The sequence below is a fragment of the Muntiacus reevesi genome, chromosome 2 (assembly GCF_963930625.1).
Source record: "Muntiacus reevesi chromosome 2, mMunRee1.1, whole genome shotgun sequence".
In the NCBI taxonomy this organism is placed as follows: domain Eukaryota; kingdom Metazoa; phylum Chordata; class Mammalia; order Artiodactyla; family Cervidae; genus Muntiacus; species Muntiacus reevesi.
Genome location: NC_089250.1, coordinates 260,851,362 through 260,876,039, shown reverse-complemented (window position 1 = coordinate 260,876,039; position 24,678 = coordinate 260,851,362). Strand labels below are relative to the sequence as shown.

The window sequence follows — 24,678 nt, the reverse complement described above, 5'->3', positions numbered from 1 at the left end:
AGTAAGTCCAGTTGATGTTACTTGTAAGAATATGCTGCACTGGACTATTGCTTACTCCCTCACTGACCCCACCCTGCTCCTGTCCACCCTCTCTCAACTGGACCATCGTGGCAACCTGGGCTCCCCAGTCCTGCTGTGGACCCTTAGTCTGATTCCCACGTGACGCCAGAGGGAATCTGTAAATACCTGAGTCAAGTCAGGCCCCTCCCATCCCCAGAGCACTCTTCTGGCTCCATCTCACTCACAGTATGTCCACTGACCAGTGAATAAATAAACCAAATAATGATATGTATGCTGAAGTAAAATCAATCTAAAAAACAAAAAACAAATGGATTTGCATTACCCTAATAAATTCTCCAAGTCAGGCTTTAGCAATACGTGAACCGTGAACTTCCAGATGTTCAAGTTGGTTTTAGAAAAGGCAGAGGAACCAGAGGTCAAATTGCCACCATCTGCTGGATCATCGAAAAAGCAAGAGAGTCCCAGAAAAACATCTATTTCTGCTTTATTGACTATACCAAAGCCTTTGACTGTATGGATCACAATAAACTGTGGAAAATTCTGAAAGAGATGGGAATACCAGACCACCTGACCCACCTCTTGAGAAACCTGTATGCAGGTTAGGAAGCAACAGTTAGAACTGAACATGAAACAACAGACTGGTTCCAAATAGGAAAAGGAGTATGTCAAGGCTGTATATATTGTCACCCTGCTTATTTAACTTATATGCAGAGTACATCAGGAGAAACACTGGGCTGAAAGAAGCACAAGCTGAAATCAAGATTGCCAGGAGAAATATTAATAAGCTCAGATATGCAGACGACACCACCCTTATGGCAGAAAGTGAAGATGAACTGAAAAGCCTCTTGATGAAAGTGAAAGAGGAGAGCGAAAAAGTTGGCTTAAAGCTCGACATTCAGAAAACTAAGATCATGGCATCTGGTCCCATCACATCATGGGAAATAGATGGGGAAACAGAGTCAGACTTTATTTCTTTGGGCTCCAAAATCACTGCAGATGGTGATTGCAGCCGTGAAATTAAAAGACGCTTACTTCTTGGAAGGACAGTTATGACCAACCTAGACAGCATATTAAAAAGCAGAGACATTACTTTGCCAACAAAGGTCCATCTGGTCAAGGCTATGGTTTTTCCAGTGGTCATGTATGGATGTGAGAGTTGGACTGTGAGGAGAACTGAGCGCCGAAAAATTGATGCTTTTGAACTGTGGTGTTAGAGAAGACTCTTGAGAGTCCCTTGGACTGCAAGGAGATCCAACCAGTCCATCCTAAAGGAGATCAGTCGTGGGTGTTCATTGGAAGGACTGATGCTGAAGCTGAAACTCCAATACTTTGGCCACCTGATGCGAAGAGTTGACTCATTGGAAAAGACCCTGATACTAGGAGAGATTGGGGGCAGGAGGAGAAGGGGGCAACAGAGGATGAGATAGCTGGATGGCATCACTGACTCGATGGGCATGAGTTTGAGTAAACTCTGGGAGTTGTTGATGGACAGGGAGGCCTGGCGTGCTGCGATTCATGGGGTCGCAAAGAGTCAGACACGACTGAGCGACTGAACTGAACTGAATTAGTGGCCATCTTTACACATGCATATTTTCCATTTGCATAAAAATGAGTCTTTTAAAAATGTTTTATTTATTTATTTGGCTGCATCAGGTCTTAGTTGCAGCATGCAGATCTTCGTTGTATCATGTGGGACCTTTTGCTGCAGTGCAGGGACTCTCTAGTTGCAGCACTGGGGCTCAGTAATTCTGTTGTGCGGGCTTAATTGCTCCACAGCATGTCGGATCTTAGTTCCTGGACCAGGGATTGAATCCACATCCGCTGCATTGCAACGGGAATTCTTAATCACTGGGCCACCACGGAAGTCCCCAAAACGAGTCTTAAAGGACCAAAATCAATGTGTCAATAGGGCTGATTCCTTAGGGAGAATTCTGGGAAAAATGCGATTCCTTGCCTATTTGAACTTCTAGTGGCCACCTATGTTCCTGGGCTTGTGGCCCCTTACCTATCTTCAAAGAACATCATTGCAGTCTCTGACTCAGCAGGCACACAGCTAATCCAGGACAACCTCCTCATCTCAAGAGCCTTAATTCGATTACATGTGCAAAGTTTCTTTTGCCAAGAAAAGGTCACATTCACAGGTTCCAGGATGAGGACCTGGATATCCTTGGAGGCCATTATCAGCCTACCACAATCAGAATTCCCTCTACTGTACCCAGGTGGGATCCTGATGCTGGGAAAGACCCTGATGCTGGGAAAGATTGAAGGCAGGAGAAAAAGGGGATGACAGAGGATGAGATGGTCCGATGGCATCACCGACTCGATGGACATGAGTTTGAGTAAACTCCGGGAGTTGGTGATGGACAGGGAAGCCTGGCATGCTGCAGTCCATGGGGTCGCAAAGAGTCGGACAAGATTGAGTGATTGAGTGACTGAACTGATACTGATACTGATCAGCCTACCACAGTCAAAATTCCCTCTACTGTACCCAGGTGATGGAAAGGCTGAATTCCCTTTCCCCCCCTGGAGATTTGTGTCCTATGTGACTGCCTCTCATCCCTCAACCTGCCTCTTACCCAAGCAATGCGACAATACTTCAATATCTAATCAGTATCGAATACATCAATGTCTCATCTTCCTTCAGGAACAGGAAACTTGACTTTCCACCAGGCATATGGCTAATCTTTTTTAAAATTTTAATTAATTAATTAACTAATTAATTTTTGGCTGTGTTGGGTCTTCATAGCTACACATGGGCTTTCTCTAGTTGCAGTGAGCATGGGTTACTCTCTAGTTTCAGCGCACAGGCTTCTCATTGCAGTGGCTTCTCTCATCGCAGAGCTTGGGCTCTAGGGCACGCAGGCTCAGTAGTTGTGGTATGTGGGCTTGATTGCCTCATGGCACGTGGAAACTTCCTGGACCAAACCAGTGATCAAACCAGTGTTCCCTGCAATGACAGGTGGATTCTTCAACACTGGACCACCAGGGAAGTCCACGACTCAACTTCTTATGGCATCGTATGCTCACCTATAACTAAGTTCTGACAGTAGGGTGGGGACAGGTGTATCATGTATCACTTCTAGAAAGAGCTCTTAAAGAATAGAACATTCTCTTCTTCCCTCCCTTGTATTCTTCATCTGTTGTCTGGAGTAGGGATGGAAAGATGGAGTTCAAGAAATCATCTTGGACCATGAAGAGGAAGCCATATATTGATTATGGAGCAACAAAATAGAAGAAGCTTGGGCCTTCACACTGTGGAGCCCCAGACAGCTTGAGTAGCACCTGTCTTCACACAAAAGAGAAGAAAATTTATTTTCAGGAAAATCAAATGCTAATTTGTGATAGACAGTAAAACATCCCTGCCAAAGATGCCCTTTCCCAGTCCCTAGTCCCTGTGGATATGTTATATTACACGGAACGGGGGAGATATGGTGGTAGATAGAATATAAGTTGCTAATCAGCTGACATTAATATAAAGAAATTATCCTGCATTATCTGGGTGAGTTCAATGTGATCATAAAGTTCCTTCAAAGTCAGGGAGAGGTTTGAAGATGTTATGTTGCTGGTTTTGAAGAAGGAAGGGGCCACAGGCTAAGGAATGTAGGTGGCCTTTAGAAACTAGAAAATGCAAAGAAACAGATTGTTTTCTAGAACCTCTAGAAGTAGGCTTGATTTTATCCCAGTGAGACTCATTGATTTTTGGCACAGGGAGATCCATTTTAGATTTCTGATCTCCATATCTGTCAGATAATAAATCTTCATTTTATTTAACTATTATATTTACCTCTTGAAATAGACTTCTTTTTTTTTTTTTTTTTGAGTATTTATTTATTTGTTTTTGGTTGCACCAGGTCATACATGTGGGATCTTCGATCTTCCTTGCAGCATGTGGGATCTTTAGTTGTTGCGTGTAGGATCTAGTTCCCTGACCAGGAATTGAACCCCGGTCCCCTGCACTGGGAGTACAGAGTTTTAGCCAATAGACCACAAGGGAAGTCCCTGTGTTGCTTTAAACCACTAAGTTTGTAATCATTTGTTTTGGCATCAATAGAAAACTAACACATAATCGATCCAGTTTTCTTCTCCTGAATCTTTCTGTTTTTAAGGGAGAAAATAACGATAATTATCACATTAATAATGATAATCAAAACCAGCATCAACATTAATAGTCAACAAACTGAGAATTTTTGTGTGCCTGATACAATCTTGGCACACGACACATTATCTTATGTAAGCTTCACAACAATCTCACAGAGGAAGTAGGAAGCATTAAATACAAATGTGGGAAAAGAAAAAAAAGCTGAAAATTAGCAAGCTAAACATCAGTCTCAAACGTTAGGATAAGAACAGCATAATACATTAAAAAAAAAAAAAGAGTAAAAACCAAATGCACAATAGAAATGAATGCTACGTGTTATTATTAATGAAATAAGATCAAATTAAAGAAAAAACACAAATATACAATAGAGAGGATCTATAAAGCTAAGTGTTGGTTATCACTAGTAATTTGAAAAAAAATTGCAATTACATCTCAAAGCTGATGAAAAAAATTCAGCCGTAAAAAAGGAAGGAAATCTTGCCATTTGAAACAGCATGGATGGCATTATGCTAAGTAAAGTAAGTCAGGCAGAGAAAGACAAACACTGCATGATCTCACCTTTTTTTGTTTTTTTTCCTGCACTGTGAGGCGTGTGGGATCCTAGTTCCCCTGCATTGGGAGTGCAGAGTTTTAACCATTGGACTGCCTGATCTCACTTTTATGTGGAATCTAAAAAACAGACAAAAAGCTGAACTCATACAGAAACCAAGAACAGATTGATGGATGAATAAAGGTGGTCACAAGGGAAACAGTTCTAGTTATAACATAGGTAAGTCCTTGGGATGTAACGTACAGCATGGTGACTATGGTTAACAATACTATATTGTATATTTAAAAGTTGCTGGATTCCCTGGTGGTTCAGTGGTAAAGAATCCACCTGCCAATGCAGAAGACACAGGTTCAATCCCTCATCCGAGAAGATGCCACATGCCTCAAAGCAACTAAACTCGTGGGCCACAACGATTGAGCTTGTGATCTAAAGCCTTCAAGTGCAACTACTGATATCAGAGTGCCCTAGAAAGAGCCTATGTTCCAAAACAAGAGAAGTAACTAGAGAGTAGCCCCTGCTTGACACAACTAGAGAAAAGCTGGGGCAGCAACAAAGACCCAGCACAGCCAAAATAGATAAATAAATTAAAAAAAAAAAGTTGTTAAGAGAGGGGATCTTAACAGTTCTCACCACAAGGGAAAAAATGTAATTGAGGGTATGGATGTTAACTAAACTTACTGTGGCAATCATTTCACAATATATACATATACCATTACATTGTAGACATTAAACATACACAATACTATATGTCAATTATGGGCTTCCCTAGTGGCTCAGACTGTAAAGAATCTGCCTGCAATGCAGGAGACCTGGGTTCGATCCCTGGGTGGGGAAAATCCCCTGGAGAAGGGAATGGCTACCCATTCTAGTATTTCTGCCTGGAGAATCCCATGGACAGAGGAGCCTCATGGAGGGGGGTGGGAGTCGGACAGGACTGAGCAACTAACACTTTCGCTTTCATGTCAACATATCTCAATAAAACGAGAAATGAGAGGAAAAGAGAGAATGTACCAACGACCAATATAAGCAACAGAAAAGGAAAGCTTCTGAAGTTTTGCCATTTGCAGCAACAAGGCTGAAGCTAGAGGGTATTTTAGGCTAAGCGAAATAAGACAAAGACAACTACTGTATGGTATTACTTATATGTGGAATCTAAAAGATACAACAAAAAAAGAAACAGCGAATTCCTTAGCCGTCCAATAGTCAGGAAGATCTCACAGCTGAGGCGTCAAAACAAAAAAAGGAGACGCAGAAAACAGTCTAGTGGTTACCAGTGTGGGGAAGCGGGAAGGGCAAAATGGGAGTGGGGGAGCGAGAGGCACAAACCACCGGGTGTGAGATAGGCCAAGGATGTGTTACAGAACGGGGAATATAGCTGGTATTTTATAATAGCTGTAAATGGAGTGTAACTTTTAACAACTGTACAAAAATAAAACGAAAGGAAACGCTCCTTACAAGTCTCAGAACTAGAAGAGGGAACTAGCTTCTGTGTGTATTGTCTCGACTTCACACGAGAGGAAACTGAAGCTCACAGACGCTGAGTAGCTTCCCAAGTTCAGGCAGCCCGTAAGTGGCAGAGTCGGGCTTTGAACCCGAGGTTCCAGCTCTCCCCAGCGGGCTCCACGAATCTCTGAGCTTCGGCGCCACCTCGCGGGTGCGCCCAGCCTCCCCTCGCCCGGCCGGCAGCCCGCGAAACTCCGCCTCCTCCCCAGATTTGGTTTAGGGTTTTCAGATTCTGCTTCCTCCACGGGTTGCTCTGAAATTTCATTAGATTTTCTCTCCCCTATGGTGTCCCGGGGTTCCCTACCGCTCCTCCCCAGCCTTGATCACCTCTGAATTCCTCCATACACTCCTGGTGGCAGGTTGCCTGTCTGGAGTCAAATTCTTGGCTCTATCTGTCTCAGATGGGAGTGTCAGCCTTGCTTAATGGTCCCCAGCACTGCCAGCTGGTAGAAGACACCGAACCGAAATCCTACCCCAGACCTGCTAAATTATCTTAAAAGGACCCTCTCCACCCCACCTCACCCCCAAGTAATTTGGGGCACAGTGAAGGCTGAGTGTGGCTTCCCAGGTGGCGCTAGTGGTAAAGAACCCATCTGCTAATGCTAGAAACCTAAGAGATGCAGGTTGGATCCCTGGCAGGGGAAGATCCCCTGGATGAGGGCATGGAAACCCACTCCGGTATTCTTGCCTGGAGAATCCCATGGACAGAGGAGCCTGGTGGGCCACTGTTCATAGGGACAACTGAAGTGACTGGGGATGTACACATCAGTAAGTCTGAGTAGCCCTGGCCTAGAGCACGAGGGGACCATGGGACCCAGGGAGCCTTCCAGATAGGTGCCTCACCTGAAGCAGGTGTAGCTGAGAAATGGTCTTCAGCTGTGTGTCTTGAAGTTAGATGATGAGAGACCTTTTGTCTGCACTGGAGAAGATTCAAGTACATTCCAGAAATTTGGCTTCCAGGTATGGTCTAATGAGACTCCATCATGGAACCCAAGAGATGTTCCCTTTTCTATTGCTAATGGAATTTGGCTTAACTTGTTTGGAAAATTATATGAAATAAACTTTGTAGGAGTTGAGCAAATGGAGCTATCACTACGGAAAATTCTAGATATAATAAACAGTGACTTATGAAGTCTTCGAAGACCAAATCCCTGACCCAGGGTTCTCAAACTCCAGCATCAAGTCCCCAGGAGGGCATTTAAAACTCAGACTGTTGGAGGATATCCTTGGTGGTCCAGTGACTGAGAAGCCACCTACCAACACAGGGGACACAAGTTTGATCCCCGCTCCAGGAAGATCCCACATGCTTCAGAGCATCTAAGTCTGTTTGCTACAACCACTGAGCCTGTGCTCTAGAGCCTGGGAGCTGCTCCTACTGAAGCCTCTGCAACTAGAGAGTAGCCCAGCTCACTGCAACTAGAGAAAAGCTGGAGTGCAGCAGTGACGATCTAGCACAGTCATAACTGAATAAATAAATCTTATACAAACAAACAATCTCAGAGTGTTGGGAATTCCCTGAGGGTCTAGTGGTTAGGACTCTGTGCTTTTACAGTCCAGGCCGTGTGTTGGGAACTAAAATCCCTCAAGCCAGTCTGGACAGCACCCCCTGGAAACAAAGCCACAAACAAACAAGCGCAGACTGTTGGACCCCATCCCTAGAGTTTCTGATTCATAGAACTGGGGTGGAGCTGAGAATCTACATTTCTCACTAGTTTCCAGGGAATGCTGATGGGTGCTGTTGGTCCAGCGATCACGTTTTGAGAACTGTTGCTTCCAAATCAAACAGTCAGAGCTGGTTTGGAGGGTTGTATCAGCCCTTGAGAATTATATAGAAATGACCCCTCTCAGTGATCTGTCATTTAAAAAGTGATTCATTCCAGTGATCCAGTGTAAATTTAAGTACTGATCTGAATATTTTCCAGTATTCATGCAACATATTTAGCATTTTCATAATGTTATTTATGTTCAGATTCTACTCAGATTGAGACAAAACTTTCTTTTTTCTTCTATTGGCACTTTCACATGTATACCCATCTATTTTTTATGGTCTGATGAAAAATGTCAAATCAAGACATGAGATGTAAAAAGGGAATTTTTTTTCATATTGTTCAAATAAAAATATATCAGTGAATTTAAAAAAAAAACCCTGCTGTTCTTCCCACTGCATTCCCGGAGTCCTTTGCAACGCTCCTGTAATAGCTCTCTTCATTGTGTTCGAATTATTGATTTACCATCTAACTTTCTCAAGGGCTCATGGGCTCCTCAAGGGCAGGACATTCTTTCATTTAAAGAAAAAAAAAGTGCAGTAAGATCTTTATTTTTCTACCATTTGTCCAGTTTATGTTACTAACAGCAAGGAGATTGTTTCCAGAGGAAGATGCCTAGTGGGTGCTCACGTGGGCATGTTAGATGTTTGCATGGAGTTCTGCGATTTTGAGATTTCATAGAGCATAGGGTGGGAGTGGTTGAGAACTGGGACTTTGTCAGTGATGGTGGGCGTGTGATTCTGTTGGCAAGACATCATTGAGGCCGTGTTTCTCTGGCACTGTGTATCAAGCATATGTCTACACTTAATCCTCTAGGATTCACCAGTGAGTATCAGTGACCATCAGTGATACTGATTGCGTGAAGGGGTGTCCCTACCTTCCCTCAACTCGTGTGTGTGTTCCTGGATTGGGGATGCTGTGCCCATGCCCTGGGTCTCTCTCTGACTCTGGCTGTCTGCTGTGCCTCAGAGGGCCCTGCGTTCCTGTCCCTGTCAGGGTCTCCTGACCATCCCATGTTGCTCTCTGTGTCTGAAGTTCACGGCCCTTCTGGGTCGTCGGGGCTCTGGGTGACTGTGTCTGTCCCCAAGTCCAGCCCTCACAGAGGTGGGAGGGTAGGGACTGTGTGTCCTTGAAGTTAAGAAGGCCCTCTGGGAAGTTAGCAGCTGGAGATTAGATTTCATAGTCACGAGAGGAAAGGAGGGAGAAGGATCCAGGTTTGATTTGGGGCCAGGTCAGGCCAGGGTACAGGGTCTCAGAATCATTGTAAGAATAGTCCTAACTATTGTAAGAATAGTCCTAATGTTAATTGTGCATTTACCATGTGCCAGGCACTGTTCTTGGTACTTATATTTGTACTTTTTTATGTTATATTTATACTGCCATTTATAAATATATTTGGGGCTTCCCAGGTGGCTCAGTGGCAAAGAATCCACCTGTCAATGCAGGAGATGTGGGTTCAATCCCTGGATAGGGAAGATACCTGGAGAAGGAAATGGCAACCCACTCCACTATTCTTGCCTGGGAAATCCCATGGGCAGAGAAGCCTGGCGGGCTACAGTCCATGGGGTCACAAAAGAGTCAGGCCCAACTTATCGACTAAACAACAACATATTTATATTTATACTACTGTATTTATTCACCATCACAAATAAGTTCGTATATTATATTTATAAATAATTAGGTGAATTGCTCCTAATATTTTAAATAATATTTTATTGGTTATAAATTACCTTATATAGTAATTCTATTAGCATTTTCTGTTTCTATCATCATTTTGTATTATCCTATGGAAGATAGGAGGAAACGTTCAGAGAGATGAGTTCATTTGCCCAAGGTCATTCAGTAAGGTGACAGTCAAAATTTGAACCTAGTTCTTAGTGTTTCCAGCCTTTGGCTTGTAGCTCCTCCATTACCCTGTGCAAGGCAGAAGACGGTGTCTAGGAGAACAAGAGGAAGCAGGGTTGGCTGAGTGGCTGTGGATAACAGCAGATTGTTGTCAGCGTGGTGGGGTGCTGGTGTATGTTGACCTTTGTCGTGAGCCAGGCACCATGCTAAGGGTTTTCATAATAAGAATATGGCAAGGACTTCCCTGGTGGTCGAGAGGTTAAGGACTCCGAACTTCCAAAGCAGGGAGCCCGGGTTCAGTCCCTGGTCAGGGAACTAGATCCCACAAGCTGCAGCTCAAGATTCAGTATGCTGCAACTAAGACTGTAGATCTCATGCACCACGACTGTTACCCAGCGCAGCCAAATAAATAAATATTAAAAAAAAGAAGAATAGGCAAACACTCATGGCACATAGCAAGGGCCCTACTTTAAGTGCTGTTATGTGGATTATTTCATTTACTCCTTACACCAGCATCCTGAGGTGGATAATGTCCGTCCTTGTCTCCATGAGACCCTGAGGAAGAGTCACAGCGAAAGCTCGTGGAGGTGCTGGGATCTAGCTTCAGGCAGCCTGGCTCCATGGGCTATTCCTTTAGCCCCCATACTTTTCTACTATCCCTTGTAATCTTCACAGCAATCCTATAGTGTAGGAAGAAATGTCACCGATTTTACAGGTGAGGAAACTGAGACCCAGACTTGGACTCACCCACAGAACCGCAGACTTAAACCACTACCTATCTGACCAGCTCATTCACACACCTGACCCTGTTCTCATCTGGCAAGAGACCAGGGACTCCAGAGAGCCTCTGCAGGGCCTTGGCCAGACTCCCAGATGCCAGGGGCCTCATGTCCTTGAGGTCCTAGCCTCCCTAACCTTTCTGTGCAGCCCCTTAATTTTGCCTTTGGTTTGTACCATTTTGACTTGCTGACCAGTAAACATTCATGTTACAAAAATTGTCTATTTTCCCCCAGATTATGCTTTTTTATTTGTTGCTATACAAAAGGTTTAAGTTTTATACAGTTTAACCTATCCTTTGTTTATTTTATTAGAAAAAAAAATCTAGTTATTTGGCTGTGCTGTGTCCTAGTTGTGGCATGCGGGATCTAGTGCCCTGACCAGGGAAGGAACCCAGCGCCTCTGCATTGGGAGTGTGGAGTCTTAGCCAGTGAACCACCAGGGAAGTCCGTTGCTTATTTTATAGATGCAAGATTTCTAATCTTGGTGAAGAAAATCTAGTTCCCTGGGAGTGAGAATTCTGGGGTGGGGGGCAGTGGCAGCTTCTTCCTTCCCTCTCCCCTTCCTTGACTTGTCCTTCTTGGGTTAGGTGGCAGAGGGTGCTTGATATCTTGTCAGTTTGTAAGCCCTCTTTATATATGTTGCTGTTGTTTTTCAGTCGCCCAGTTGTATCCAAATCTTTGCAACCCTGGGGACCGCAGCATGCCAGGCCTCCCTGTCCCTCACTATTGACTGGAGTTTGCCGAAGTTCATGTTCTTTGCATCGGTGATGCTGTCCAACCATCTCATCCTCTGACGCCTCTTCTCCTTCTGCCTTCAATCTTTCCCAGCATCAAGGACTTTTCCAATGAGTTGTCTGTTTGTATCAGATGGCCAAAATACTGGAGCTTCAGCTTCAGCATCAGTCCTTCCAGTGAAGATTCAGGATTGATCTCCCTTAAGACTGACTGGTTTGATCTCCTTACTGTCCAAGGAAGTTTCAGGAGTCTTCTCCAGCACCACAGTTCAAAGGCATCAATTCTTTGGTGTTCTGCCTTCTTTACGGTCCAGCCCTCACAACCGTACGTGACTGCTGGGAAGACCATAGCCTTGACTATATGGACCTTTCTCGGCAGAGCAATGCCTCTGCTTTTCAACACACTGTCTAGGTTTGTCATTGTTTTCCTGCCAAGGAGCAATCATCTTCTGATTTCATGGCTGCAGTCACTGTCCACAGTGATTTTGGAGCCCAAGAAATGAAAATCTGTCACTACTTCCACCTTTTCCCTTTCTATTTGCCATGTAGTAATGGGGCTGGATGCCATGACCTTAGTATTTTTAACATGTAGTGTTAAGTCGGCTCCTTCACTCTCCTCCTTCACCCTCAACAAGAAGCTCTTTAGTTCCTTTTCACTTTCTGCCATTAGAGTGGTATCATCTGCATATCTGAGATTGTTGATGTTTCTCCCGCCTATCTTGATTCCAGCTTGTAATTCATCCAGCCCAGCATTTTTCTTGATGTGCTCAGCATATGGGTTAAACAAACAGGATGACAGCAGACAGCCCTGTCATTCTCCTTTCTCCATCTTGAACCATCAGGTGTTCCATATAGGGTTCTAACTGTTGCTTCTTGACCCGCATACAGGTTTCTCAGGAGACAGGTAAGATGGTCTGGTATTCCCATCTCTCTAAGAGCTTTCCACAGTTCATCATGATCCACACAAAGGTTTTAGCATAGTCGATGAAACAGAGATAGATGTTTCTCTGAAATTCCCTTGCTTTCTTTATAATCCAGCGAACGCTGGCAATTTGTTCTCTAGTTCCTCTTCCTTTTCTAAACCCGGCTTGGACATATGGAAGTTCTTGGTTCGAATAATGCTGAAGCCTACCTAGCACGTGCAATTTTAAGAATGACCTTACTAGCATGGGAGGTGAGTGCAATTATCCGATGGTTAGCACATTCTTTGGTACATTTAGTACATTCTTCTTGGGAACTGGAATGAGGATTGACCTTTTCCAGTCCTATGGCCACTTCTGGGTCTTCCAGAAGTGCTGGCATAATGAATGCAAAACCATCATCCTTTAGGGATCTGAATAGTTCTGCTGGAATTTCATTACATCCATTAGCTTTATTAACAGCAGTGCTTCTTAAGGCCCACTTGACTTCGCACTCCAGAATGTCTGGCTCTGGGTGACTTACCACACCATTGTAGTAATCTGGTTCATTAAGATCTTTTTTATACAGTTCTTCCCTGTATTCTTTCCATCTTTATATATAATAGCTACTAATTCTGTGCTGTCCCAAGTGTTGCAAGTTTTCCCCCCAAGCCTTTTGTATGTTACCTTGCAATGATTTTAGTCCTGCAAATATGTCTAACTAATTTCTCAATTGCTCTGGAAGATCTGCTCCTGGGGAGGTGGGGGCGACTCCCTTCTCATCTGCCTCCCCTCTCTCCCTTCCCCTCCAGGGTTTGTCTCTCCTTATCTCCAGCTTCTCCTTTCCCAAGGGCCTGGCTAGGGGGAAGGGTAGGGCCCAGCGCGGAGGCCCAGCTCCCCTCCGGCTCTTTGGGCCTCTCCCTATTTGGAAGGGGGATAGGTTGTCCGTTCGATGTCAGTTTTTAAGAGCTCCTCCCCTCTATAACTATTAACCCTATGCTACCCTCTGTATTCCAAGCCACAGGTCCTGTCATTTGCTACATTCCGTCTTGAGCGGCTGAATTTTATGCAAATAAAGTCCATCCTGTATGCAGCGGCGGTGGGTTCTGATGTAGTCTGGGAAGTCTCCCTGCTCCCGCGCGCCCTCGCCTTCGCTCCCCCAAGCCCTTATCTCGCAGCTTTTCGCTTCCCACGGGTCGGGCGCATAAAAGGGAGCGGGAGCTCGGGTCCCGCAGCGTCACCATGTTCCCGCTGTGCCCACTGCTGCTGACCCTGGCCCTGGCGGCCGTCCCCGGCGTCCTAGGCGCCTGCCCGGCGTCCGCCGACCTGACGAACGCCAACGGGACGCGCACGTGCGCCAAGCTCTACGACAAGAGCGACCCCTACTACGAGAACTGCTGCGCCGGCGCCGTGCTCTCCTTGGAGTCGGGCGCCGACCTGCCCTACCTGCCCTCGGACTGGACGAACGTCATCTCCTCGGTCGTGGTGGGCCAGCGCTGCGAGCTCACCGTGTGGTCCCGTCGCGGCAAGGAGGGCAAGTCGCGCAAGTTCTCGGCCGGTAGCTACCCGCGCCTGGAGGAGTACCGCCGCGGCCTCTTCGGGGACTGGTCCAACGCCATCTCCTCGGTCTACTGCAGGTGCCCGCCCGCCGGCCCCACCACCCAGACCCCTGAGCCTCTGACCCAAACTGAGCGCCTTAGAAGCAGTTTCCGAGGTCCCCCTTCTCCCCCATGCCCCCTCTCCCAAGCCCATGCCCCTTGGATCTCCAAGACCCAACTCTGAGATTCCCAGACTCTTAATCCAGTCTTCATTCTGGGAGCTCTCCCTCCCACCTCCCTGAATCCTACCCACCAGACGGCTGCGCTCTCAGGGGAGGGTAGTCCTCAGACCTAGCCTAGTGACGGGAAGCCATCAACCCCCTCACTTTGAAGCCCCTAGAACCGAAGCTAGTCCTTCCCCACCCCCTAGGTCGTCAGATCCCAGGGCTCTCAGACCCAACTCTGGGGCTCCCAGATTCTAAACCTGACTGACCCAGACCTTAAGACCCCAGACTTCTATCTAGCCCTCACGCTCCACTCTTCTAGATCCTCTACATCAGCCTTGGCCCCAGAAACTGGTTCCAGTAGCCCCCATTAAGGTTCTGAAGCCTCCAGGCCCAGCTTTGGAGGCCCCTGAGCCCACCCTGGACTCACATATCCAAACTCACAGGCCCCGCGGCCCTAGATCTAGCCAGGACACCCTCTAAAACCACCCACCTGACCCTCTACCCCCAAGAACTCCAAGAACCCCCAGCTCCAAACTCTTAGGCCAGGATGCCTAGCCCCTGAACTTGGAGCCCAGCCCCAGCCCCCAAGCCCATCTCAGGCTTCTAGAATCCCTCCTACTATAAATCTCTGAAGCCCTGGCACCCCCTGGCAATAATTTTCGATTCTGTTGCAGTTGCAAATGACACCTTACGAGATCACTCATCTCCAGCCCTCACGAGTGCAGAGCCCCTCACTTGGCCTTATTCGTGGGGTCTGCTGAAGTCGGTAAGACCCAGGAGAACAGAGGTTTCTGCCTGCCCTCATCTTGCCTTCCCTGTAATACAGCTCTTATGAAGCCATCCCTGTCTGCCATCTGCTTGTGTCTGGGTCCAAGTCCACGCAGATGTGGAGTTGGGAATGGAGGAGGGAGCAGGGTGGTCAGGGCTGGGTTAGCCCACACCTGGAACAGTACCTGCTGTGGATGGGGACACATGTGTAGATCCTGTGGGGGCACACGCACGGATTTAGGTGTGCACACACGTGCACATACCCATAGGGCATCTGCGTGACAAGTAGTGGTCCTGCTGGCTGATTTTTTAAAATATTGATTTGTTTGTCTGTACCAGGTCATGGGCTTTCCAGGTGGTGCAATAGTAAAGAATCTGCCTGCCAATGCAGGAGATGCAAGAGACTGGTTCAATACCTGGGTCAGGAAGATCCCCTGGAGTAGGAAATGGCAACCCATCCCAGTATTCTTGCCTGGAAAATTCCATGGACAGAGGAACCTGGAGGGTTGCAAAGAGTCGGACATGACTGAGCATGCACGCAGGGTCTTAGCTGTGGCACATGGGATCTAGTTCCCTGAACAAGGATGGAACCTGGGCCTCCTGCCTTGGGAGCTCAGAATCTTAGCCACAGGACCACTAGAGAAGTCACACTGCTGGCTGATTGTTAAACACTGAAATGCTTTCCACACTTTTTGGTGGATAGCCACTTTCTGAATCCCCCCCTCCCCACACCAGGTGTTCAGGCCTGCCAGGGACCTCAAGACACTCTCAGGATTCATATGTAGGATGGTAAGAGGCCTTCAAGGACTCTGCCCCATGTAGGTCCAGGGTCTGTTTTGTGATCTGCCCACAGCCCAGTACTCTTGGGTTGTGAAATACTTTTAACACCCCAGGTTCCAACACATGGAGAACACTTTCATTCTAATCTGCATATTTGTGAAAATTCAAATTTGCAATTTACGACTCCTAAGGATAAGGACCCTTGATGAGTACCTGGGTTTGGGGGATCTGGAGGAGTAAGAGAAGAGCAATGAGGGGTCTTGGGAGGAGGAGAAGTAGAGGGATAGCTCTGGGGGATGATAACATGGGATTGGGGGGAGAAAGGAAATCTGGGGACACTGTGAGAGTTAGGAGACATGGAAGAAGAGTAAGTGGAGATGCTGCTGCTGCTGCTAAGTCGCTTCAGTCGTGTCCGACTCTGTGCGACCCCATAGACGGCAGCCCACCAGGCTCCGCTGTCCCTGGGATTCTCAAGACAAGAACACTGGAGTGGGCTGCCATTTCCTTCTCCAGTGCATGAAAGTGAAAAGTGAAAGTGAAACGGCTCAGTTCTGTCCAACTCTTAGCGACCCCATGGACTGCAGCCCACCAGGCTCCTCCATCCATGGGATTTTCCAGGCAAGAGTACTGGAGTGGGTTGCCATTGCCTTCTCCAGTAGAGATGCTACGAGGCCATAAATTTGGAACATAAGAGATCAGAGGTCAAGGGAGGCGCTGGAGATCATGGATTAGAGGACATGCAAGTGGGACGTGAACTCGGTGAAGTTCTAAGGAGCAAACACCAGGGAGACAGCATTCCTTGGGCACATGTATTTATTCATTCAGTCAACAAAGGTTTATTGAGCCCCTATTATCTTGTCAAGCACTGACTCAGGAAGAAGTGGCCACTGCCCTCATGCAGAGAGTGCAGCAAAGATGCCAGCAAGACAGACAATTCAAAGATGTGTGAAGATGCAACTGAGAAGCCAAGGGCCAGGCAGGATTACAGGGCATAGGAGGTAGTATGTGATCCAGGAGCAGCCAAGGGGACAGGAGGGTATAAAGGGAGAAGGGGGATGCTCAGGGAACATGGTGGAGCCTCAGGGTCAGGAGGTACTAAGGGTTAGGGACTTCTAAGGCTTAGGGAGCTGCTAGGGGATCAGAGAGATGCTAAGATATCAGAAGTGATAAGGGAATAAGAAGTTGCTGAGGGGTTGGTATCTTGTATCATCATATAAGAGGTCAGGAGGGGCCCAGGGTCAGCCAATCACTCCCGGAATTGCACGGACACAGAAGAGTCAGTCACCCTGGTCCGCCGCAGCCCACCGCGCTCCATCCGGTTCTTGGTCTTGTGCAGGAAGTGGACAAAGCGGACACCGGGGCCATACTGGCGGAATACGTGGGACACCTGGGGCGGCACCAGGGTCAGGAAGAAGTTCTTATTAGGGACCCACAAACCCTGCTCTCCTCCCTCCTCCCTCTGTGAGGCCTTGGGACACGAAAGCATATATGGGGGTGGTGGCCAGGGTAGGGCGTCTCACCTGGATCCAGTGGCCGGGAGGGCCTCTCCCAGAGGAGCGGGGGGCCACGTGGTGCTGGGCGATGACTGTGCTTCGGTCAGCGGCCAGCAGCCAGACGTGCAGCTCATACACACACGTGTCCAGTCGGCTGTCCTCGAACCTGGGGTTGCGGGCAGGCCTTCAGCTGCCACCACAGCCCCCACTCCTGGTACGATTGCCATTCCACACACACACCCACTGGCACTCACTATGTGGCACTCACTTGTGACACGGCAGTGACCAAGACAACTTCTTGCCCTGCTCTCACGGAATTCATAATGGCCCAGTGGGGAGGTGGACATGTCATTAAGAAGCGTCAATCAGGCATGGTCAGGGCTGGGATAGGGGACATTCGGGGTACTGGAGCATAATGCATCTGACCCAGCTTGGGAGTCAGGGAAGACTCCCCGTGGCCTGAGTTCAATCCCTGGTTGAGGAACTGAGATCCCTTAAGCTGTGAGACACAGCCAAATAGAGGGGGGAATCCATCTCAAGAAAAGAGGGTGACCAACATCCAAGGAAGAAAGAAGAGGCTCTGGGCTGGAGCATTTCAAGAACAGAACGATTCAGAGCAAAGGGGCCAGAGAGATGGAAAGGGCTGGGTCCCGCAGTGGCAGGAGGCTCTCGGGGAGCACGGGGCGAGGCATGCGCTTTGGGGAGCCTGGCTGGGCGGGTGGGCGGGGCGGAGGCACGCACCAGTCCATGACCGTGATACGCGGCTGCTCATCGTCCAGGAGCTCCTCCCACAAGCCCTCGGCCAGAAGGTCCACGCACTGCTGCTTCACCGTCCAGCTGCGAGAGAGGGCACGGGGGAGGGAGGCCGTCTGGTCAGCCGGGCCCCCAGAAGCAGGGCACCCTGATCGTCGCACCCTCCTAAAGACGTCAAGGGCGCTGGCCTCCGGGGACTGAGCACCCACTCAGCACCTCCCAGCCTCGGTTCCTGTGAGCTTCTCTGAGGGCGATGCAACCCGGTGTTGCAGATGGGGAAACCGCGGTGCAGACAGGGAAGTGACTTATCAAGATGGAGCAGCAAAGACGTGGCGGAGCTGAGCCCAAGTGCCTGTGACTATGAGCCCCTGAGTTGCAGCATCCCACCCACTGTGCAGAAAGGGGGCCCGGTTTAAATGCAGACAGCTGGTGGCCTGGGTGACTCTCCCGTTCCCACAGAAAGAGGCTGAGTATAGGAACAGTATTAACTGCTAGGCTTCCCTGGTGTGTCAGGCAGTAAAGAATCCGCCCGCAATGCCGGAGACCCCGGTTGGATTCCTGGGTCAGGAAGATCCCCTGGAGGAAGGGAATGGCAACCCACTCCAGTATTCCTGCCTAGAGAATTCCATGAACAGAGGAGCCTGGTGGGCTCCATCCATGGGGTCGCAAAGAGTTGGCCGCGAACTGAGTGACTAAGCACAAAATGGAACACCTACTATGTGCAAGCTAGCCAGACCCTATGCCGTGTGTTTTATGGGCATGCTTTTATGATCCATCCCGTTTACAGAGCAGAAGACAGGGGCCCAGAGAGGTAAAGACAGCTTTTCCAGGTCCCACAGCGAGGGAGGCTGGAAGAGGGAATCAAATGCAGGCCACGTGTGTCCCGGCCACTCACCTGAGGTTCTGCTGGAGTTTCTCAGTCCTGATGTGCCAGCCGCGGAAATTGCCTGGTGGGTGGAGGAGCAAAGGATTAGAACGTGCCCCTTCTCCAGGGCCACCCCCTCCACAGCATGGGGCTAGCCTCCGGGCACTTACCCAGAGCCTCCAGGGGTTGCTGGGTGGGACCGGTAGGGGGAGCTGGCTCATAAATGTTGATGCCTGAAACGCGCAGGGAAGCGGAGCCTCAGGCGGGCTGAGCTGCCCTCCTTCCTGCAGGCTCCCCGCTCCCTGCCCGCTGGGCTCGGCTGGAAGGACGGGAATCAGTGCCCCGCCTGCCAGACCAGCCCAGCCAGGCAGCGGGGAGTGAGTCAGGGCCCTGGGAGAGCCCTGAGAATGTCCTGGGGTCAGAGGGCCAGTGCTCGGAGGGGGAGGGCATTGTGTCGAGAGGGGAAGAACAGAGGGAGAAAGAGAGGAACCAAGGAAAAGAGAGAGAATATGGGAGGAGGGAGATAGTTCTGGGAGATAGTGAAGAACAGGGAGGCCTGGCGTACTGCAGTCCATGGGGTCGCAAAGAGTAGGAATGACTGAGCGACTGAACATGGGAGGAGGAAGGGAGAGATACAGGGTGAGACAGACCCTGTGAGATATAGAGACACAAGATATAGAAAGAAACAGAGATGCAAGTGAGACAAAGAGACAAGCTGAGAGCAAAGGGGACAGAGAAGGAAGTGCTAGAATGCATGACTGCTCTGTCGCTCAGGCGTGTCATTTTCTTTGCGACCCCATGGACTGGAGCCCGCTAGGTTCCTCTGTCCATGGGATTCTCCAGGCAAGAATCCTGGAGTGGGTTGCCATGCCCTCCTCCAGGGGATCTCCCCGACACAGGGATCGAACCCGCGTCTCCTGCATCTCCTACAGTGCAGGTGAATTCTTTACCGCTGTGCCACCGGGGAAGTCCCAGAGAAGGATGCAGAGGAATAAAAACACAGAGGGAGACATCAAGAGACAGAGACGGGGAAACAGAGCAAGAGAGACAAGGAGACAAAGAGAAGACGAGACCGACGGTCTAGGTGAGCGAGCCCAGGGGAAGGAGACGGAGGCGTGGCGGCCTCCCGGCTGCTGCAGCCTCGAGCGGACCAGGGCCCCGCACCTTCGGGGTTGGGCGAGCGCAGCAGGTTGCGGTAGAGCGGCCGCCGCAGGAATAGCAGCTTCCAGGTGAGGCGCGGGGGCAGCTCCAGGCTCCCCCCCGGCGGCGCCCACTCCTGCAGCAGCAGCTGCCGCGCGTGGGCCTCGGTTGGCGACTCGGGCGCGGGGAGCCCGGGGGTCTCGGGGGCTGCGGGCGAAGGCGGCGACGGGGGCGGGGGCGGCGACGCCGGCTCCTGGGGGCTCGCGGGTTCCTCCATCCCGCCGCCGATCTCCGGTCCTTCCCGCACCTCCTCCATCGCTAGGGTCTGGGTGACTGTCCCGGCTCCTCCGCAGGGTTCGGGGTGAACCCCGGGCGGGAGAGGGCGGAGCGCCTCGGCTGACCTTTAAGTAGAGGGGTGTGTTGGGGGAAGGATCCGGGTCCCCAGGCCCTCCTCCCTCGGGCTCGGGAACCCAGGTCCCAGCCCCTCCTTCTCCCAGCCTGCAGAAGTCCGGGTCCCAGCCCTGCTACGTTTCCCAAGCCTCCTGCTCCAGTTTCCCCAGACATCAGCCCTGGAGAGGGGTGTGACCAAGGCGCTAATGCCAGGGCTCGGCTCGCTAATGAGGCCCATCCACCTCATTAACATCCCGCGTGGCCGGAGGAGAGCTTAATTAATGAAGCCCTCCCCCCCCCCCCCCCCGCAACCTCCCCGTCAGCTGGGCATGCCGTAAGGGGTGGGGATGGGAGGGGAGTCCCGCCTCTGCTTGTTCCTCCTCTGCCCTCACTTGGGACACAAACTTGGGACCTGATATTTCTTGTCCCAGAAGCATAGTGGGGGCGGGGGGGCGGACAGGAAGAGACCCGGAGAGACCCTGAGCTAGAGATGGGGAGTCACAGAGATGGGGGACCCGAGGGAGACACTGAGATAGTGTCAGGAAGGGAGGTAGTAACCCCTCCTGGGTATCGGGGTGCCTTGCATCTCTTCCTGGGGTTGGGGCAGGTGGTGCAGGCTGGCCAAACCTCCTCCCTGGGAGGTCATAGGGAGTTTGGAGTCAGGGCTGGAGCGATGGCGGGGGCAGGAGGTCGGGGTGCGGAGGAAGTGGGGTGGTGGAGGAACCTGTAGGGCCAGATGCCCATGGCCACATGCCCTTGCCACATCCCACAGCCCGCCCAGGTAAGCACAGGCTCAGTCCCACATAAGTTACCACTAACAAGTGCCCCAGTGAGTGCTTTCTGCTTGCTAGATGTGTCCTAAGCTTTTACAAGTTCATTTCATCCTCTAACAACGTAGGTGCTACTATTACGGGCATTTTATATGTAAAGAAAAGATAAAAGTGAATGAATGTGGAGTTGCATACCAGACGCATGGACCCCAGCATCCAGCTTGCACACCAAGAGTAGGGAGCTGTTGTTATCCCCATTTCACAGATGAAAAAACAGAGGACTCCCTCACAGGCCTGGTCCCATACCACCCCGGATAACCCCATATGCTTCCCGCCCCAGATTTCCGCAAGATGCTGACAGACACATTCTGCAGACACACAGAGTGGAGCTCACACCCAAATGATGATGCTCGTGTAATTAACGCCTGTGTGCCAGGCATTGTTCTAAATTCTTTAGGTGGAGTAATTAATTCAATCTCCATATCTTCCATAGGAAATAGGTACTATTGTCATACCCGTTTTGCAGACTCTTACTTTTGTAGAAGTCTCTGTAACCGAGAGTAGAAGTCTCAGTTACTGAGACTCAGAGAGGTCTAGTAACTCACCCAAGGTTGCACAGCTGCTACGTGGCAAATTGGACACGGAGTCTCATGTGATACACAGGGAAACAGGTTCAAATTTCCCCCAGAGACAGTGGCTCACACAGAAACAGGTGCGAGAACATAGTTACATTTTCTGAGTGTCTGCCTTTAACTCATTAAGTCTTACAACAACCCTGGGAGGTGTGGGGACAGGTAATAGTTTCCTCCATGGACTGGCTGGGGAAACTGAGCGGCAAGAGAGGTGACGTGACCTATCCTGGGAAAGCTGGGAATTAGCCAGGGCCCTGGGGGGAGGAAGGACCCACAGAAGGGGACAAGCTGACTTATGTGCAGTATCCCTGCTCACCCAGAGTCCTCAAGAGGTGTTTCCAAAATGCTTGCAGACGCCCATGATACACGCGTAACTGGAGATACTTGCGCCAACACTGCAAGCGCACAGACCACACACCCAGACCTGGCCGCCTGCCTGCCTTCATCGGAGGAGGAGAGGAAAAGACAGAGTCAGGAGGAGGAGTGTCTGTCTAGTGGAGTCAGAGCTGTCCCCAGGTCTGAATCCAGGGCAGGGATTGGCTCAGAGCCAGAGACCAAAAAAAAAAAAAAAAAAAAAAAAAAGGCAGGAAATCGGTGGAATGAGGATCAACACCCCTCCTCTCTTCTGCCCCCCTCCTGCCTTGGTGTCCACATTGTCTCACTCCTGGGGTCCTCAGCCCCCTTCTCTTACACACACACACAACACACACACACACACACACACACATACACACGGGCCACAGTCAAAGGGGTCTTATGAAAGGTTAAACACAAGTAGTCACTCCCCCGCTTAAAACCTGTCATGGCTCCCCAGTGCCCTCAGGAGCAAAATCCCAGCTCTCTGCCAGCATTCGAGGCCCTGGATTTCTGGTCCCTGTTCTCTCCCATCTCAGGGATTTTGCTCCGAAAGTTCTTTCTACCCCGAATGCCCTTCTGTCTCACCCATATCCTCATATCAAGTGATCCCCCAAACTTTAGGGCTCACTAGATTCACCAGGAAACTTATTTTAAACATGTATTTTCAGGCTTCCCTGATAGTCCAGTGATTAAGATTCTGCACTTTCAATGCAGGGGGCATGGGGTTCGATCCCTAGTCAGGGAACTAAGATCGCACATGCCTCATGGCAGAGCTAAAAGAAAAAAAAAATGTATTTTCAAACCTTACTCCCAGGAGTCTAATTCAGTCCCCTGTGGACCCAGAATCTGAAAATTTTAGAAACACCCACCCTATCACCCCCATACTATGAGAAATATTTTTTACTTAAATCTGAGCGATCCGGGAGCCATACAGAGCCAAGTGTCTTTCAACATTAGATCTCTCCAGTGTCTCCTTTCTTTCACCTTCTGATCAGCAAAGGTCCCAGTGGGGGGGACTCAAGCTCTGAAACAGTGAATCTAGAAGCAAAAGAAAGCAGGTTGGTGGTTGTCTGGGCTATAGGGCAGAGGGGTGGCCTTTCTGGGGTGAGAAAAAACGCTTTATCTTAATTGTGGTGGGTAGTTATACGGGAGTATACACTTGCCAAAATTCATCAAACTGTGTCTTTAGAATGGGTGTGTGTGGGGGGCGACCTCCCTGGGTGGTCCAATGGTTAGGGAATCCGCCTGCCAATGCAGGGGACATGGGTTCCATCACCTGGTCTTGAGAAGATCCCACATGTCTGGGAGCAACTAAGCCTAAGCACCACAAATACTAAGTCCGTGCTCTAGAGATTCTGCTTCACAACAAGAGAACCCACTGCAATGAATAGCCTGAGCACCGCAACAAAGGGTTGCCCCTGCTTGCCACAGCTAGAGAAAGCCTGAGCACCGCAACAAAGACCCAGTGCAACGGAAAAGAAAAAAAAGGGCTTAGGGGCTCTCCTGGTGGTTCCAGTGGTTAAGACTTCATGCTGCAATTGCAGGGGGGCAAAGGTTTCAATCCCTGGTTGGGGAACTAAGACCCTGCGTTCAGCCATAAATAATAAAATTTAAAAAATTAATGGGGTGTATTTTCTTGTATGTAAATTATATCCCAGTAAGAAAAAAAGCCAAAAGGATACCGGCAGCCTGACGTACAGACAAGGAAATAGCAACAAACTTCCCCATCCTCTGGCTTGGTTGCTCAGTCACGTCTGACTGTTTGCAATCCCATGGACTGTATCCTGCCAGGCTCCTCCGTCGATGGGATCTCCCAGGCAAGAATACTGGAGTAGCTTGCCGTTTCCGTCTCCAGGGGATCTGCCTGACCCAGTGATCGAACCCGTGTGTCTCTTGCGTCTCCTGCATTGGCAGGCAGATTCTTTACCATCTAGCCGCAAGTCTGTGGGGTGAAAATGGCAAGCTGTAGAATAGTGGGCTCTCATAGGCTACTAACTTTTATTCTTCCAATAAGTACTTATTAAACATCCACAAGTGGCCAAGCCCTCTGTGGTTGGTGATAAAATGGTAGAAGCAGTCTTCCTATCCCTGTGTGGCTTTCTTGTGGAGGAGGTGATGAGGACTTCAAACAATTTAGGAATTTTTCTTTCTTCTTTCTTTTTTCATTGGCCGAGCCATTGGCTTGTGGGTTCTTAGTTTCCTGACCAGGATTGAACCTGATGCACGCTCAGCAATGTCAGCACGGGGTCCTACAACCACCTGAGAGTCACCTAGTCCTCAATAAGTAACTAATTAACAAGCAGCACTAAATGCTTTGATGGTGAAAAAGGTATGTAATGACAGGGAAAAGGAGTGGTAGGGAGCCCGTTTTAGCTGAGTTGGTCCGGGAAGTCTTCTTGGAGGAGGTGGCATTTAAGCAAAGACCTGAAAAGGAGGGCAACAGGCAAGTGTAAATGGCCCTAAGGTAGGACCAGATGTGGTGGTTTGGGGAACAAGAGGAAGGCCAGTGTGGGTGCGATGGAGGGGGCACAGGGGAGATGAGATCAGATAGAGCATTGGGGGGCAGCTCTGTAGGATTTACCAAAGTGTAATAAATTCACAGTGAAACTGTGGTTAAAGTTTCAGCTGGAAGGGATGAACTGATCTCTAGCTGAGTGAGGGCAGAGGGTGCAGGGAAACAATAGGAAGGAGCTGGGGGTGGACAGGACCAGAGTGGCACAATGGAGTGACTGGCGAGGTCGAGGACAGATTGAATATCTTTGTTGATTT

At 49.4% G+C, this 24,678-nt stretch overlaps 2 protein-coding genes across 2 annotated transcripts; one reads left to right on the top strand and one right to left on the bottom strand.

The window, feature by feature from the left end:
- Positions 1–13,438: 13,438 nt before the first annotated feature.
- On the top strand, positions 13,439–13,978 carry SYCN (syncollin). The gene has a single exon (XM_065919359.1). It carries the CDS (start codon positions 13,439–13,441, stop codon positions 13,976–13,978), a length of 540 nt encoding a protein of 179 aa, XP_065775431.1.
- A 2,777-nt stretch (positions 13,979–16,755) lies between these two features.
- Positions 16,756–20,076, bottom strand: NCCRP1 (NCCRP1, F-box associated domain containing). The gene is made up of 6 exons (XM_065919358.1): positions 19,785–20,076; positions 18,791–18,853; positions 18,651–18,702; positions 17,744–17,839; positions 17,030–17,168; positions 16,756–16,896 (listed from the first exon to the last, which is right to left on the bottom strand). The coding sequence occupies exons 1-6, from the start codon at positions 20,074–20,076 to the stop codon at positions 16,756–16,758; spliced, it is 783 nt and encodes a 260-aa protein (XP_065775430.1).
- Positions 20,077–24,678: the final 4,602 nt, after the last annotated feature.